Raw genomic sequence first — 17,620 nt, forward strand, 5'->3', positions numbered from 1 at the left:
ACTAGAACATCGACTGAATTGTACCTCAGCCTTTGATATAAAACCTTGATATCAAAACGTGTGTGTGTGTGTGTGTAATATCCATTAAGTATTTGGGTCATCGAAGGCTACGTACCCTGAGTTGAGGCTATCTGTTCACCCCTGTGTCTATAGGACAGCAGTAGCTAGCCTTCAGCCTACTTCATATACTCCTGGACCCGGAGAAGGTTCTTGAAGGGTGTGGTTTCAGTGCAGACCTAATGAGTTTGGATTGCAGGAGTGCCACAACATCTACAAAACATGGCTGATAATAAGGCCTCTGATAATCATGAACCTGAACAATGACAATGTGTATAATAAAAAACACTGCAACATCAGTTTCCTTGTTAGATCCGGATTGACGATGAAATTCATACTAATATCCCGATCTATTAAGAGTGGAGGTTGGGTGTGTGGGTGGGTTGGGGGGGGGGGGGCAATGACACATTTTTCCTCTCTCTCCCTCTCTCTCTCACTTCCACTGGGCTTTGGGCAGGGGGGACTTGTCTGAGGAGGAGGAGCCTCGAGGAAGTGAAGGAGTGAGTGAGCGTCGGGGAGGAGGAGGCGCTCGATGAGGAGCCCTGAGGCTCGCCCTGAGGGGGGAGGAGTGAGAGGAGGAGGGGTGGGCGCCCTCCTTCCCCCGTGAGGAGCCCGGGACTCTGAGTGAGGAGGTCCTGGTGAAGGGGGCGGGGCTAGTGGAGGTCCCGGTGAAGGGGGCGGGGCTGGAGGTGGTCCCGGTGGAGGGGGTGGAGCCAGAGGTGGATGGTTGGGGGCCCTCCTTGCCCCGGGAGGAGCCCGGGACTCTGAGTGAGGAGGTCCTGGTGAAGGGGGCGGGGCTAGTGGAGGTCCTGGTGAAGGGGGCGGGGCTAGAGGAGGTGTGGGGGGAGGCCAGGGGGACGGAGGGGGAAGGGGGAGGGGTGGCCTTTGTCCGTCTGAAGGAGGAGGAGGCGGTGCTCCTGCTAAAACTAGGGAGTGTGGAGGAAGATGAGACATTGTGTGACGGGGTCACAGGAGTGCTGGTGTTCCCTCCTCCTCCTCCTCCTCCTCCTCCTCCTCCTCCTCCGGCGGCTGCGAGCTCAGCCTGAGCCAGAGCCCTCAGGGTAGCGCGACACATCTTCTCCTCCGGTGGAGGTCGGACCACCGGCTTTCCGACGGACCGGGTCCGCCTCGGAGCGGACTGGGCCGGGCCTCCAGCAGATCCCTTGACCCCCGAAGCTGCGGGGCCCCTGGGGTCCCTGGGCCTCCCGGGTTTCTGGTGGTGAGGGCCGGGGGGTGCTGTGGAGGGATGCTCCTCCAGGGAACGTGCGAGGCCCCGGGTCGAAGGCGCAGGGTTGGAGGACCTGGGGCCCCGGTGCTGCCCGGGGGGCTTCTCCACGTGTCTCCCCAGGGACGAGGCCCCTCGGCTGGGCCTGGTGAGGGGGACCACCCTCCTCATGGCCTCGGCCTCTGGCTTGGTCTGGGAGCGACCTGCAGGCTGCGGGCTGGAGGCGCTGGAGGGCCGGGGCCCTGGAGGTCTGCCTCGAGACCCAGGAGCGCGGGCGGGGGAGGAGGGTTTGGACACTCTTCCGACAGCAGGCTCCTTCTTTCTATTGGTTGAACCCGACAGGGGGGTCTGGCAATGCTCCAGGTCATTGGTGGAAGCGGGCGCTGTAGGATTTGGATTCGATAGGGGCGTGACCGTTTCAGAGGCATTCGTGGTGAGAGCAGGCATCCCATTGGCGGAAACAGGCTGCGCCGGTTGCTGGTTGGTCAGCGGTGCGGGAGTTGAACTGTCATTGGCTGAGACAGGCACTGGCTGGCTATGAATGGGCACAGGTCTGAGCTGCTGATTGGCTGTGGATGGCAGAGCCCCTTGCTCCTGAACATTGTGTGTATGTGTGGTCACAGTGTTTGTGGGTTTGCCATCCGAGCACAAGTGAGTGTTTGAGAGCTCTGTCACAGGCGGTCCTACGACACCCCACGCCAACACCTTGTCTCCGTCCCCTCGGACACACGGCTCGGACAAGCCCTCCCCAGGAGCGACCCACCTCTGGGACGAAGGGAGCTCCTCTTCTTCGAGCCCCACCGCAGTCAGTGCTGACTCAGGGTCGCCGCCGTGGTCGTCACGGCGACGACCCTGAGGCAGGTCGTCACGCTGATGACGGTGCTGCCGGCGGAAGGCTGGGGGCTCAGGAACCAGAGTGTGTCCCTCCACAGACACGGACATGGCGGAGCTGGGAGGGGCCGTGCTGTGGGGCCTCCCCTCCCCCTTAGAACCCCCCCCTCTCTGATCCCCTTCAGCTCCACCCGGCCCCCCTCCTGCTGCCCCCTGCCTCCCGGGGGGGGCGGGCTCCCCGTGGGGAGGAGGGTCTCCGGAGGGCGCGGCCGGAGGAGGAGGATGGGGAGGAGGGAGGCGGGCGGGGTCGGAGGTGGCTTCCGGTCGGGGCGATGAGGCGGCGCCGCCGAGTTGCTCCGTCCGGTTTGAACCCGAGGGTTGGGAGGAGGGGGGGAGGGGCTGGGCTGAGGCGGGTGTGGCGCTGGGTGACCCCCCGGGGACCTTGGGGTCAAGGGTCGCCATCCCCTGGAGCGCGCTCGGGTCACGCGGGCCGGTGGGAGACGGCGAGCCCGGCAGGGAGTTGCGGGAGCGCCGCAGGCTCCGGGAGCGCCCCAGGGGATTCTGGGATTGCTGGCGGGTCAGCAGCTCCATCAGAAGCCCCGCCTCGCTGCCTCGCGATTTGCCGGCGCCCACGTCCGTCTCACTGCCGAAGCGCTTCCTGGGGAGCCCGCCCACCTCACAGGACACACACACAACAAAATGGAGCCTTTGTGCTTTTGTGTGTGTGTGAGTGTGATTATGTGTGTGTGTATATCTGTGTGTCTGTGTGTGTGTTTGTTTATATATCTCAGTCCCTCCAGAAAAATGCGGCGTTTTTCTTTGTGATTGTCGCGGCCAAAAATCCTTGATTATGCGACACGTTTTCCTAAAAAGTGCGATGAAATATGCGGCATATTTATGCAATTTTAAGCAATGAAATTGCGGGAACTTGCGAAAAAATGCGAGTATTTGCGAAAAATGCAGCTTTTCGATGACGTTCACGTCGGGTAATTACGTCACTTCATGACGTTCCCATGGCAACTGGGGGAAATGGCTGCTCTTGTGCGAAGTAAACGCAACATTTTTCAACTTTCTGCTAAGATATATGTGACTTTTTTGCAGCGAAAATGCGGGGATTATGAAATCATGCAAGCCCTGCATATTTTGCGCGGAAATCTGCAATTTATGCGGTGAAAGCCCCTGCATGAATATGCAGACTTTGGCTGATATATATGTATGTGTGTGTGTGTGTGTGTGTGTGTGTGTGTGTGTGTGTGTGTGTGTGTGTGTGTGTGTGTGTGTGTGTGTGTGTGTGTATGTGTGTGAGTGAGTGTGTGTATATCTGTGTGTGTGTGTGTGTGTGTGTGTGTGTATGTGTGTGAGTGAGTGTGTGTATATCTGTGTGTGTGTGTGTGTGTGTGTGTGTGTGTGTGTGTGTGTGAGTGAGTGTGTGAGTGAGTGTGTACCTCCTCTCCCCCAGACCAGGAGTGTCTCTTCTGCTCCTCCAGCTCCCGTAGCTGATGGAGACGAGCCTCCTTGGCCTGCCGGCCCAAGTTCTCCTGAAGACCAGGAGGAGGAGGAGGAGGAGGGGGGGGAGGAAGAGGAGGGGGAGGAAGAGGGGAGGAAGGAGGAGGAGGAGGAGGAGGGGGAGGAAGGAGGAGGAGGAGGAGGGGGAGGAGGAGGAGGAGGAGGAGCAGGAGGAGGAGGAGGGGGAGGAAGAGGAGGGGGAGGGAGAGGAGGAGGAGCAGGAGGAGAAGAAGGGGGAGGAAGAGGGGAGGAAGAGGCGGAGGTGGAGTAAGTGAGAGTGTTTAATGGAGCAGTGTGCTAGCAGTGGGAGGCTAGGAGCATCGGCAGTGTGCTGGTGTGTTAAAGGTCCCACATTATACCACCAGGTGTGAGTGGGATTAGCCGTTACAAGCCGTTTTGAAAATCTGCCTCTTCTGACATCACAAGTGGGCGTGTCCATCCAGATGTGTGTGGATGGATCAGTCTACCAGCCTACCCAGTGGACTGTAGCAAACGTTGCTCATCTATCCGTCACACATCTAGGTGGACACACCCACTTGTGATGTCAGAAGAGGCCGATTTTCAAAACGGCTTGTAAGGGCTAATCACCCTCTCACCTGGTGGTATAATATGGGACCTTTAGCGTACCTGCACTGCAGTGGTGAACCTTGAGCAGAAGAGGTGGAAGGTTTGGAAGATGTCATCCAGTCGGAACGTTTCTCTGTCCTCGCAGAAGAACTGCATGACCTCTGAACTCTCCTTCTGCAGATCCTGTCTGCTGGCACACAGCGAGCTGACACACAGCGCAGCGCTCTGAGCACACACACACACACACACGTATTATTTAAATAAGTATCATCTCATTATTTGTTTTTGTGTGTGTGTGTGTGTGTGTGTGTGTGTGTGTGTGTGTGTGTGTGTGTGTGCGTGTATGCGTGCGTGCGTGCGTGCGTGCGTGCGTGCGTCTGACCTGCAGGAAGTCGTCTAGTTGCTGCAGCAGCTCAGAGTCTGTCTGGGCGGTTTGCTCTACCAGGCGCGTGCGAGATGTCAGTGAGAGGAGCTCAGCATCCAGCAACTCCACGGAGATCCTACACCCAGAAAATGACAAGACCATTACAACCACAGTCTGCTACTGGTTCAACTCGGAGCTGACCATTTTAATCAAGCAGCAACTGGTTTTACTGGGAGCTGATCATTACAGCCAGGCTGCAACTGGTTTTACTGGGAGCTGATCATTACAGCCAGGCTGCAACTGCTTCTACTGGGAGCTGACCATTACAACCACAGTCTGCTATCAGTTCTACTGGGAGCTGACCATTACAACCACAGTCTGTTACCGGTTCTACTGGGAGCTGCCAGCACAACCAGTACATACCTAGCTGCTGCCTGGACATGTTCGAGTTTTTCTGGAAACTTCAGCAGCGCCTGGTCTTTCTTCTGAGCTTCCTGTGGACACAGACAACAATCACACACATGTCTACCTGCATATACATACACACACCCTCCCTCCCCAAAAACACACAAACACAGACAAACACACACACACACACACACACACACACTGACCAGAGCTACGAAATGGAGCAGGTGAACCCCAGGTGTGTTGGATTTGGTCTCCGCCAGGGAGAGGAGAGATGATAACCTGAATCCCACTGCATTACCTGCAAAACCACCCTACACAAACACACAGGCACACAGGTACCCACACACACACACACACACATACACACAAAAGCATATAAAACGCATGCACACACTTTGAATAATAATGAAGACATTGTGTTAAACACAGTTGAAAATGAGTCACGGCCTCGTCGCCATGTCGCCATGTCTCTCTCTCTCTCTCTCTCTCTCTGTCTGTGTTTGTCTCTTGCTCGGCCAGACTCACAGTGTTGAGAAGGTTTCCCGCCTGCAGCACAAGGTGGAGAATAGCATGGAGCTCCTCACAAACCAGCAACTCTAAAGAAAGACATAGACACAAAGCAGAGGGAGAGAGAGAGAGAGAGAGAGGATAGATAGATAGATAGATAGATAGATAGATAGATAGATAGATAGATAGATAGATAGATAGATAGATAGATAGATAGATAGATAGATAGATAGATAGATAGATAGATAGATAGATAGATAGATAGATAGATAGATAGACTGACACACGGCAGACAAACAGAGAGAAAGAGAGATCCAATTATATTAATATTCAACTTTAAATAGAAAACCCTAATTAAAATATGCTCCTGTGATGTCTAAAATATTCAATTCAATTCAATTCAATTTTATTTGTATAGCCCTTAATCACCATTACAGTCTCAAAGGGCTTAACAAGTCAAATATTTATGACACCCCCCTTTACCCAAGCCCCCACAAGGGCAAGAAAAAATATTGATTGTTCTAATACTTTCTCTTTACCATATTCAACTTTTAGGAGCTATGGCATGTAAATGTTTCCCATTCCTGTGTGTGTATGTGTGTGTGTGTGTGTGTGTGTGTGTGTGTGTGTGTGTGTGTGTGTGTGTGTGTGTGTGTGTGTGTGTGTGTGTGTGTGTGTGTGTGTACGTGCGTGTCATATCGGTGTGTGAAGATGAGGTGTAAATAAGAGCTAACAGCTAAGCTAACACCTCCACACGCTAATGCTAAGAATAGATCAGAGGAGAGAGGGTGAGGGGAGAGAGGAGAGGGGATGAGAGGAGGTAGGAGAGGAGAGGAGGGAGGAGAAAAGAGGAGGGAGGAGAGGGAGGAGAGAAGAGGACAGGAGGGAAGAGAGGACAGGAAAGAGAGGCGATAAATTGGGCAAGTGGGAGAATAAGAGTGAGTGAGTAAGTGATTCATTGAGTGAGTGAGTGAGTGAGTAACCTCTGGTAGCGGTACGCAAGGTCCGGACGGCTTGTTTAATGGTCTGAGATGTTGGAGGGAACTCTTCCTTCAATAGCATGGCCTCGATACGCACTGGATAACTACACACACACACACGCAATGATGCACACAATCACACACACAAACACACAGAAATATTATGGTTCAAGAATTCCAGCAGCTGTTAGTACTTGTGTCCTAACAGGGGTCAGAGGTCATGCGGTCACCTGGAGAGCTGTACCAACTGGTAGAGGAAGGAGTCGGGCAATGAGAGCTTAGAGATTTCTCCCTGATACGACCTCAGCTTCTTCACCTGAGGAGAGGAGACGGCAATAAGAACTGTGTGTGTGTGTGTGTGTGTGTGTGTGTGTGTGTGTGTGTGTGTGTGTGTGTGTGTGTGTGTGTGTGTGTGTGTGTGTCGGTATATGTGAATGTGTAAGTGCATGCAAGCACATGTGTGTGTGTATGTGAGTGCTAGTTTGTGTGTGTGTGAGTGTGTTTGTGTGTCTGTCTTACCTCTTCAGTCTCTGGTAGTAATTTAAGAAGTTCCCTCAATGGCTCCGCCCCAAACATTGCACTGTTGCCATGGCGAATGTCCTGTACCATGCTGTGGCTGGACCTGAGAGGACAGCAGATGATGATTGTATATGGACCAATCAGGAAAAGGAGAAGGCGGGTCTTTTATTTGTAATAAAAGGTTTACCTTTTAAATTGTTTGAGGAAAATGGCAACATTCATCCCTCGTTTAGAGTTCAAAATAGACACCTGGGAGAGAAAGGGAGGGAAAGAGAGGTTAAGATAAAACGTGAAATCCACCCTCAGTAAACACCAGCACACAGCTGACACATACAAACCAACACTCAATGCTCTACCTCCTCTTTTGGCTCTCTGCATGAGGTGCGTCCTGGCCCCGCCCTGTTCAGGGCGGAGCCTGGTGCTGACGGGCGGTCCTTCTGACCAAACAGCTCATGGATGGTGCTGACGTCCATCTGGTGCTGCTGGCCCTGCCCCTGGCTCCAGAGGTTAGCTCCGCCTCTCACCTGTAGGACACACCTGTACATTAACCGAGAGCTCCTCGTCCCCGTCACCTAGAACAGACCACAGACCAACAGACTTCCTTCCAGCGCCTCCTCCCAGATACTCCTCCAACCTCCAACCTCCCTCCTCCTCCTCCACTTTCCTCCTCCCTGCTCACCTTCTCCGGAGGGATGGTCTTCCAGAGGAAACTCCTCACCCTCCTCTTCTTCTGTCCTGTCGAGGGGTCTCCCTTCTGCCCAGGCATGGGTGGGGGTGGAGGTGGAGGAGGAGGAGGAGGAGGAGGAGGAGGAGGAGGAGGAGGGGGTAGGGATGTTGGGCTGTCCACGCCAACCTCCTGGAATTCCTGCCTGTCATTGGCCCGAGAGATGCTGCCCATCACAGGTATCCCAGCATCTGATTGGCTTGGTGGAGAAGGAGTGATCATCGTCCAAAAGGGTTTCCACTGCAGCCAGAGGATCTCTGGGGCCGAGGAGGATGTTGACAGAGAGCAGCCGTCATCGTCATCTCTCACCGAACCTGAAAACATTAAACACAAACCTTTGTGGTCAAGATTTATCTGGAGTGTGTGTGTGTGTGTCTATGTGTGTGTGTCTGTGTGTCTGTGTGTGTGTGTGTGTGTGTGTGTGTGTGTGTGTGTGTGTGTGTGTGTGTGTGTGTGTGTGTGTGTGTGTGTGTGTGCATTCAGAGATGCCATGTGCTGTCATGGCAACAAGTCAAGCCAGGGCACATCACATCACCGCGGAAACGGGCCGGGTTGTTAACAATGGCAGCTTGTTTATTTGGCCGACGACTAATTCAGATGTGTGCATGCGTGCGAGTGGCTTATCAGCAGACGCCTCAGATGCCTGGCTCAACAGCACCCTGGCACATCTTTCTCATCTCCTTCTCTCTCTGATAGAGGAAAGGGTTGCAAGAACCAGGGCACGTGACCTGGTTCACACGGCCTGACCTCTGACCCCTGACTGGCTCACTCCTCCTCATCTCTGTCTCTGTCTCTGTGTGTCTCTCTCTCTCTCTCTCTCTCTCTCTCTCTCTCTCTCTCTCTCTCGCCCCCCCCACACACACCTCCTGCTGTGATTAATGTACACAGTAAACAGCGCTTCAGAGTTTCCGGTTCTAACTCAACTTTTAAACTTTCCTTCTTTGAACGGCATACCTAGCTTCGCCGTGACGACAGCACCAGCACTCCAGAGCAGACTGGACTGATGCACACACAAGCACGCACGAACACTAGTGCTCACTCAAACGCACGAAAACACACACACACACACACACACACACACACACACACACACACACACACACACAATCACATATATTCAGACAAACACACACATCACTTCAAACCTGTTTAAGATTGTGTTCATGTTGACCTGTGGACCAATATTTACACTACAAATTAATCTGACCTTTCGCACGCACATACACAGAATCAGGGTGTGAGGGTGGTAAGGTATGGTGTAAAACTATCTCTCTCCCAGATTTTGTGTGTGTGTGATTGCGTGTGTTTGGGGGTAACGATGGGCAATCCTGAAAAATATAAATAAATGACATGCAGATCAAAGGTCAAAATATGACTTGTTCACTTGAACTTTGAGGGGGTGAGAGAGAGAGAGAGAGAGAGAGAGAGAGAGAGAGAGAGAGAGAGAGAGAGAGAGAGAGAGAGAGAGAATAAATGTCAATATGCCACCAGCATCTCATTCCTTCACCTTATTTTACTCTCAGAGAGAAGTGACCTTCGCTGGGAACAGTGAAGTCCACTGATGAGTGATGAGAAGTGAACTATGAACGGTGATTGCTAATATTCTTTGACAGAGTTGTACCATACAGGTCTTAGAAACACTCTTAAAAGCTTATTTTAATGCTCCACAGCGCAGGTGCGCAAGTCCCCGGTACCGACGGTGTTGTTTTGTGCTGAGGGCTTCCCCTTCTCTTGACCGGTGTGACGTGCTACTGCTTAGTTCGTGCGTAACGGGTTTTGGCGGACAGTTTATTTTCTCTGACTTCTCTCTAGAACAGCGCGAAATTGACGCGCGTAAAATGGCACATAATGTACAAGCGAGTTCGCGCACTGGGGATGTGGATGATGTCAGAATGAGCAGATGAGATGTGTAGCGTAAAAGGGGAGAGAGTGAAAGAGACACAGAGCAAGAGGGAGATGTGTATACGTAGAAGACATGTGGTTCCAAACTCACCGGTAAGATGCTGGAAAGGCTAATCCTTACGGTCGATTCGGAGTTTGACCCTCGTTGGACATCCAGGTGACGGTTAAGGCGCCGTTCACAACCAAGAGCGACAGTTTTACTCTGTCGTCAACGGCGGCGCGTGTCGAGGCGATGGAGAGCAAGCAAGCGCATGCGCACGCGTGAAGGGGAAAGTGCGTCCTCACAAACGCGCCTGTGCAGGCAGCAGTTTAAGAATATGATATTAGAGTCCTGAAAGCAGAGGCTACTTCAAAATTAACGACGGGAAAGATAAGGGTGTGTGTGTGTGTGTGTGTGTGTGTGTGTGTGTGTGTGTGTGTGTGTGTGTGTGTGTGTGTGTGTGTGACGCGTGTGTGTGTGTGTGCTTGTGTGTGTGTGTGTGTGTGTGTGTGACTGTGTGTGTTCAGTCAAGATAAAGGACTTTGCCCGACCCTCCCTTGACAAACAGACGCACACCCACTCATGAATGAATAAGTGATTGAGGAGTAAATTGTGTGTGTGTGTGTGTGTGTGTGTGTGTGTGTGTGTGTGTGTGTGTGTGTGTGTGTGTGTGTGTGTGTATGTGTGTGTGTGTGTTCGATGGAGGAGATGGGTGAGCAGCTCAGAGGAGAGGATGTCATCGGTTGGCCCAAATGATGACTTCATCATCACCATGACATCATCTAAACATCATCTTCCAAGCGGCGTGGTGTGCCACAAACAACCTGGCTCTCAACAGCAAGAAGAACCCCCCCACCGCCACTTCTTGGGTGTCCACATATCCAAGGATCTCTTTTGTATCATATCCAACACCTCAACCGTTCTCAAGGAGGCTCACCGGCATCTCTTCTTCCTGAGGAGTCTACCTCAGATTGTGGTGGACTTCTATCACTGCACCATCGAAGGCATCCTTACCGGCAGCATCACCGTTTGTGGCGAAAACTGCCTTACGCATCACCGGCTCCTCACAGGTCGGCGGAGGGCGCTCAGCGCCGTCAGTTTGACCTCCTTCCCTCTGGGAGGCGCTGCAGGACTCTCTTCTCCTTCAACAGCAGGTTCAGGGACAGTTCTCTCCCTGCGGCTGTCACCCTGAACCCCCACACACCTGCCTCCAGGGACTGAACTTCTCATATTAAAACTACTTTCTATACTGTATATATCTTACCTGTAGTGTATTCATATTCATACTACTGTTCATACTATATCGCACTTAGTGTATTCATACTGTACATATCTCACAAAAGTTATTCATATTTATATCAGTCTCTCCTGTACATGTCCATAGCGTATTCATCATATTCATATACCTCATACCGTAATCTCTATATGCATATTTATATGGAACTTTGAGTCTGGAATAAAGTATTAATTCATTGTATCCAACATATTTTTACTAGCATTAATTGTACTTACACCTGCACTATATATATATATATATATATACACCTACACTTTACCATATCTGCAATACTTACTGCTATTGATAGTCTTAAACTGCTATCTTAACGTAGTCATCACCACTCTTCTACTGTCAATAGTGCATAATATTATTTATATATTCACATTTGTACATATTCTTTCCTTAAAATTTGAAAAGTCATAAATGTTTATAGCCGGGGCGAGAAGACATGTGATCACAGTACTTCTCTGGGTTAAATAAGAACATCAACACGGTTCAACAAGTGGTTCCATGTTTAATTACAGGCACTGGGCGTGGCAGTCAATATTTACATTGAGTATAGTTCCCTCATTTCATCCGTCCACCTTTCTGTTCCTACTTTGTTCGGGTTGCCGTGGCAATTGGGGCAGGTAGAATACACACTCCACATCCATGATGCTGTTCTCTACGTCAGGGCCAAGGGTGGGCCCTGACGTAGAGTCCTCCATGTTGCCCCTCCTGGACAACATGGAGGAGGGCTTCACACTGAGTTTATCGACAGAACCAAACAACTGGCAATGTTAAGTCAAGGTATTACCTAGAAAGGCACATTTCAGTGAGCTTTGGTCCAGTCTTCATGACATAACAGAAATACATCTGGACAGCGGCTACTTTAGAAAAAACAGGAAAGACAGACAGACCGATACCGCTACTGAAGACAGACAGACCTGATAAACATGTTCCTAGGAGTTGGTTACCGTAGAGGGCTGGTTGCTAGGTTACAGCAGAGAGGGGCAGTTGCTACATCTAAATAGTGGGGTGGTTGCTAGGTTACAGCAGAAGGGTTGTTGCTAGGTTACAGCAGAAGGGTGGTTGCTAGGTTACAGCAGAAGGGTGGTTGCTAGGTTACAGTAGAGGAAAGGTTGCTAGGTTATAGCAGAGTGGTGGTTGCTAGGTTACAGTGGAGGGATTGTTGCTAGGTTACAGCAGAGGGCCAGTTGCTAGACTACAGCAGATGTATGGTACATTAGAGTGCTGGTTGCTAGGCAGACGTAGGAGGAGGAACAGGTGACAGTTGTCCTGGTAACATGAAAAATCTGTTAGTTATTCAATACATGGCAGCTCTGGGCTTTGTCACTCACACACTTTAAATTGTTTAACAGTTCTCAGTAACAGTGGTCAGTTTGGTAAGTGCAATTAGACGATCACAGGTTTAGTGTGTGTTGTGTCAGCTTGTCTCCAGCCAGGACAGGGGGTTCAGGGCTGAAGAGGGGTCTAGCTGCTGGCTCCTCTCCTGCAGCTTGTCCTGGAGGTGCTGGTGGCAGGATAGGTTGTGGGAGGCCCCGGCAGCCTGGAGCAGCAGGAGCTGGCGCTGGAGAACCTTCACCTGGAGGGGCAGAGTACCAGGTCGCTAAGATAGCACCAGGTCACTAATATCACACCAGGTCACTAATATCACACCAGGTCACTAATATCACATCAGGTCACCAATAGCACACCAGGTCACTACGAGAGCACCAGGTCACAAATATCAAACCAGGTCAAAGGTCCTAAAATATCTGAGCAGCCACAGGCTTCTAAGGTAGCTAAGATAGCACCAAGTCATAAAGCTGCCAAGGTAAACAACAGGTTCATGAACTAGTCAATAGCACCAAGGCGATAAGCTAGTTAAACTAGCAGCAGGTCGCTAAGCTAGTTCAAATAAAACAGCCTGAGATAGCTGTCATAGACTGGCCATTAAAATCATGCCTGTCCCCCGGCTGACTGTCTGCCTGCCTGCCAGCCTGTCCGTGTGTCTTACCTTGTTCTCCTCCAGCAGACGTAGTTTCGTGGACAGGTCGTCTCGGCTCTTGAGGTACCTCTTCCGCTGGTTCTGTACGTTTCCCTCCGCCTGCTCCAGTTTGGTCCGAGAGGTGGCATCCCGTGGGCCCAAGTTCAGCTCCTCCAGGTCACAGCGGTACGCATCATACTCCACCCTGAAACCATAGCAACCATGAAGAAGTGATTGTACTGCCCTGGTGGTGTAGGGGTACTGACCGGGTCGTGAAATGGTGATGACCTGGAATTGTGGTGCTACTGACCTGCTATGGCGGTGGTCCTGAACTGGTGATAGGGTGGTGGGACTGACCTGGTGGGAGTGTGGTGGTCCTGAACTGGTGATAGGGTGGTGGGACTGACCTGGTGGGAGTGTGGTGCTACTGAACTGGTGATAGGGTGGTGGGACTGACCTGGTGGGAGTGTGGTGCTACTGAACTGGTGATAGGGTGGTGGGACTGACCTGGTGGGAGTGTGGTGCTACTGAACTGGTGATAGGGTGGTGGGACTGACCTGGTGGGAGTGTGGTGGTCCTGACATGTTACGGGCCTGGTGGTAGAACTAACCTGAGAGGGTGGTGGTTGTGTGGGGGTAATGACGAGATTGTACTGACCTGGTGGTAGTGTGGGGTATACTGACCTGTGGCTGTGGTACTGACCTGGTAGAGTGATGTGGTGGTGGTACTGACCTATTGCTTTGGTACTGACCTGGTAGTGCGGTGGTACTGACCTGGTAGTGCGGTGGTACTGACCTGGTAGTGCGGTGGTACTGACCTGGTAGTGTGTGGCAACCCGTTGCCCCGAATGTCAATGCCCGGTAGGAACCACACAAGAATCGAGGTTTAAAGCCGCAGTCGGCGTTTATTTTGAGGCCGTACGACACTCTAAGAACAATTATGGCTGAGCTAGGGTCTCCGCGAGCCTCGTAGTCTCTGGCGCTCTCGTGTCGTCCTTGTCTCCGTCCTCCACGTGTCAGTCCACCGCTCCCCTTTTTGAGGTCTGTGTCCACGTGTCCTCCCTCTGGCCAGGTGTCCCTCATCCGGCTGATTGGGTGGAGGGTTGTGCTGCTCTCTGTCGCCGGCTGGTGGATGGCGGTGGTATACGCCCTCCACCACAAACCCCCGGACCCTCCCGGTGGGGGTCGGGATGCCACAGGTGGTACTGACCTGGTAGTGTGGTGGTACTGACCTGTGGCTGTGGTATTTACCTGGTGGTGGTACTGACCTATTGCTGTTGTACTGACCTGGTAGTTTGGTGGTAATGACCTGTGGCTGTGGTACTTACCTGGTGGTGGTACTGACCTATTGCTGTTGTACTGACCTGGTAGTTTCGTGGTACTGACCTGTGGCTGTGGTACTGCTTGACGTTCACCATGGTGTCCTCGATGGTCCTGCTCACCAGGGTGTTGATCTCTGCGCTGAAGGAGCCCACGGCCGCCGCCTGCTCCTCTCCTCGCTTGGACAGGAAGTGCAGCACGTCGGCGTTCACGCCAAACTCAACCTGACAGGAAGTGGTCAGATTGTGGTTGACACCTTCCATTTTCTTTCATTCCCAAGGTTTTGCAGGGCCTGATATTAAGGTAATTTAAAAAGATGTCACCTCCTTGTTCGATTTCTGTTGGATTACTGATGTGTTGGATCAATTATGTTATTCTACATTCCTGGGACCATGTATAATATTCTTAGCATTAGCCGCAGTAGCATTGTCATATTTTGTAGTATCACTGGGGTCTTACATGCAGTGTGGGTGACTTCACGCTGAGTTCAGCGAGGGCATCTCCCAGGGACTTCTGAGTCACGGAAAACTTAACCATTTGATTGGCCAGGGTGTCTGCCAGCTTGGTCAGGTGACTGTAGCGCTGCTGGTCAACACTCAGGTCCTCCAGCTGGGGCTCCAGGTCTAGGTCCACGGTCCGAGACCCAGTACCCAGCCTCTCTGAGAGAGTCTGCCTAGTGCACTATGGAGAGAGAGAGGTAGGGTTTGAGAGAGAGAGAGAGAGAGAGAGAGAGAGAGAGAGAGACGTAGGGTTCGTCTAGAACACTATGGGGGGGAGAGAAAGAGAGAGAGAGACAAAGAGAGAGAGAGAAATCACTACGTATATATATATAGAGAGAAATCTCTCTATATATATATATGTAGTGTTATATAAGTAGTGTTACTCTCTCTCTCTCTCACCATATAAGTAGTGATACTCTCTCTCTCACCATATACGTAGTGATACTCTCTCTCTCTCACCATATACGTAGTGATACTCTCTCTCTCTCACCATATACGTAGTGATGGTCCACTTGCGAACTGTCTCCAGTTTTTCCCCAACAGCGGTTTTGTTGTTGCCGGGGATGACCACCAGTTTACTTCCTGCTTCCTGCGGTGAGGAGGGCGGGGCTGGGGTTGGAAAGAGTTACAGATGATCAGTAAGATCAACACCCAACCACCAGGGTGATGGAATGGTTCCACTGGTACCTTCATTTTGCCCTGGGCCGCGCTGAGAGGAAATGAAATCTCCTTTGTTGTGGTTCCAGTTCCTGTTGCCTTCCTGTCAAGACAGCAACACACATCAAATATACTGGGCAGCTCCCAGAAGAAGGTTGTGGTTATACTGGGCAGCACCAATTATAACCAGTAGCAGACTGTTGTTGTACTGGGGAGCTCCCAGTAGAAAACTATGGTTGTACTGGGCAGCTCCAAGTAAAATCAGTAGAGGACCGTGGTTTTACTGGGCATCTACCAGAAGAACCAGTAGAAGATGGTGGTTGTACTATTCAGCTCAAAGAATAAACAATAGATGACTGTGGTTGCACTGGGCAGCTCTGAGTAGAACCAGTACAAGAATCCTGTTGTACTGGGCAGCTTCCAGTGTAACCATTAGAGGACTGTGGCTATACCGGACAGCTCCCAGTAGAACCAGGGACAGACTTGGGGGTTACTGGTTCTCTCCCAGTATAATCTGGGAGAGATCTAGTGTAGTGGGAGGAGGTGGGGAAACCTGGTCCTGCAGGTTCTTGACTGTTCCTCTGCACTCGGCTCCAGCCATGTTTCTCCCCCTGTTGAAAGAAAGGATATCTTTAATGAAAAAACAACCTAACTCCTACTGTTAATAAAGTGCAAGAGTTTTAATGATGCATTTGTTCAAAAAAATATCTTTAGATTGTGACCTTGGCAATTGATTTGCAGCATGGAGTTACCATCAGAAAACATCAAATCATAGTAAAAATGTTCATTAAATAACGAAACCTCAATTATGTATTACTAAAAATGTCACGGAAATTGCTCCAAAATGCACGATTAAAAATAGAAAAATCCTCATAAATTAATCATATATGGAGCACTTTGAATCGCTTGGTTATTGAAGAAGCTAAGAAGCGTTCTGCGTTCTGTTAACACAACTGATTAAATCCCATCTGTGGCTGGGGTTTATAATTGTTAAAGTATAACACCACGGCAGACCGCAGAAAGCAGGTGAAGGTGAAGAACTACAGCACAGCGTGAGGCGCGGGCGCCTCCTAGCGGACAGTAGGGGAACAGAGCCAGCCCAAACCAGGTTGATAGTCGGCTGTGTTAAAAGAAAATGTACTATTTTAGTTCATGTTTAGTTAACATTGAATAAATTACCACACATGAGAAAACGAGTTAAACTGGTTAATCCACTAGGTCAATAGAGTGTAAATTCTGGTTGCTTAGGCCCACTATATACTACGTTTTAAGCACCTACCAGATGAGGAGCCAGGCACTAGGTATTACATTTCAAGGAAAATAAGCTTTCTTTACCACACTATTTATTGTATGGATATGAGCATGAATGTATGAGGAGCCATTCTTATTCAAACACTTTTTAGGAAGTTTCAGACAAATAGTTGGTCTTTAAAATGTCTCCACATTAGGTGGACCAAGTGCTAAACACTTTTTTTTAATTCACACTAAACACGGTTTCTATTTGGAATCCCTATCAATTAAATCTGACAGGTGTTTAAGCCTTTAAAATGTGCTAATAGATAAGATATCTTATCAACATTACAGCGCCTAGATAAGGTTGTCCTTCATGTTATATATTATAGTCAGCTCTAGATTGATAGACAGCTACAGGTAAGTGTCATTATTTCGGGATATTATCTTCTATTACAGGCCATTTATTATTCATGGTATTAATAGTTTCAAGGGACAACAAACTAGTCAACCTTCAAAGTAGGCGGAGAGAGGATCCTGATTTGTAGGATTTTCCCGGTCTACCACAACGCAATTTCCGGTCTCATACTTCCTATAACCTGTTTATACCAGTTTACCGTCCCTTGAGCGAGAATAAAAACGACAGTGAAAATAACATTAATAAAAATCAATATCATAAAAGTGTTACGGAAATGCATAAGCCTCAATTGGAAGTCCCTCCCTCACCGCTTAATTAATATAACATAAAGTCCCGCCTTCTCTCTCTCCAATAACGCTCATTCGGGGCATCTCGGTCAAGGCGTTCCGTTGTGAGAGGAGCGCCTGGGAGCGAGGTTACCTTTAAGTAAGAAACGACGTATCTTCTCTTCTCAGTGCGCCGGGTCTTTTGTAATTTACTTAAAGTCACTGTCGTTGTGCATATTTTGGTGGAAGCTGCTAACGATACGGTCACAGCGTTAGGGTATTTGATAACAAGTCAGCTAGTGAGAATCAGGAAAACTCTCACAAATCCATCCTCCCGGATATGTGACGACAATCGCTGGATGTAGTAGCAGGTTGTTCAGGCGGGGCGGAGTTTAGTCTCCAACTACCA

The 17,620-nt window shown here is 50.4% G+C and overlaps 2 protein-coding genes across 2 annotated transcripts in view; both read right to left on the reverse strand.

The window, feature by feature from the left end:
• Positions 1 to 9,794, reverse strand: part of LOC307091054 (uncharacterized protein) — a 10,755-nt gene extending 961 nt beyond the window's left edge. Inside the window, exons 1-14 of the mRNA XM_079757905.1 lie at positions 9,685 to 9,794; positions 7,647 to 8,005; positions 7,324 to 7,491; positions 7,155 to 7,216; positions 6,968 to 7,070; positions 6,679 to 6,764; positions 6,452 to 6,552; positions 5,487 to 5,557; positions 5,165 to 5,272; positions 4,974 to 5,044; positions 4,569 to 4,686; positions 4,247 to 4,411; positions 3,559 to 3,651; positions 1 to 2,788 (exon numbers count right to left, since the gene is read on the reverse strand). The exon at positions 1 to 2,788 is cut by the window's left edge and continues 961 nt beyond it. Of these exons, the coding sequence (XP_079614031.1) occupies positions 491 to 2,788; positions 3,559 to 3,651; positions 4,247 to 4,411; positions 4,569 to 4,686; positions 4,974 to 5,044; positions 5,165 to 5,272; positions 5,487 to 5,557; positions 6,452 to 6,552; positions 6,679 to 6,764; positions 6,968 to 7,070; positions 7,155 to 7,216; positions 7,324 to 7,491; positions 7,647 to 7,913 (3,711 nt within the window). The 5' untranslated portion in view covers positions 7,914 to 8,005; positions 9,685 to 9,794 and the 3' untranslated portion in view covers positions 1 to 490. The remainder of the gene's footprint in view (positions 2,789 to 3,558; positions 3,652 to 4,246; positions 4,412 to 4,568; positions 4,687 to 4,973; positions 5,045 to 5,164; positions 5,273 to 5,486; positions 5,558 to 6,451; positions 6,553 to 6,678; positions 6,765 to 6,967; positions 7,071 to 7,154; positions 7,217 to 7,323; positions 7,492 to 7,646; positions 8,006 to 9,684) is intronic.
• A 1,577-nt stretch (positions 9,795 to 11,371) lies between these two features.
• Positions 11,372 to 17,534, reverse strand: LOC307091067 (arfaptin-1-like). The gene is made up of 8 exons (XM_079757924.1): positions 17,366 to 17,534; positions 15,851 to 15,908; positions 15,328 to 15,400; positions 15,131 to 15,249; positions 14,600 to 14,821; positions 14,207 to 14,364; positions 12,852 to 13,026; positions 11,372 to 12,437 (listed from the first exon to the last, which is right to left on the reverse strand). The coding sequence occupies exons 2-8, from the start codon at positions 15,896 to 15,898 to the stop codon at positions 12,279 to 12,281; spliced, it is 954 nt and encodes a 317-aa protein (XP_079614050.1). The 5' UTR covers positions 15,899 to 15,908; positions 17,366 to 17,534; the 3' UTR covers positions 11,372 to 12,278.
• Between the last annotated feature and the right edge of the window lie 86 nt (positions 17,535 to 17,620).

The sequence above is a fragment of the Pollachius pollachius genome, assembly GCF_949987615.1.
Source record: "Pollachius pollachius genome assembly, chromosome: 20".
NCBI lineage: Eukaryota > Metazoa > Chordata > Actinopteri > Gadiformes > Gadidae > Pollachius > Pollachius pollachius.

Excerpts from the sequence above, each read along its gene's own strand:
- LOC307091067 (XM_079757924.1), bottom strand. The coding sequence starts at position 15,898 with ATGGCTGGAGCCGAGTGCAGAGGAACAGTCAAGAACCTGCAGGACCAG. Across the intron at positions 14,365-14,599 it reads TGAAGTCACCCACACTGCAT|GTTGAGTTTGGCGTGAACGC; the intron begins GTAAGACCCCAG and ends ACTTCCTGTCAG. Across the intron at positions 12,438-12,851 it reads GTCTGCTGGAGGAGAACAAG|GTGAAGGTTCTCCAGCGCCA; the intron begins GTAAGACACACG and ends CTGCCCCTCCAG.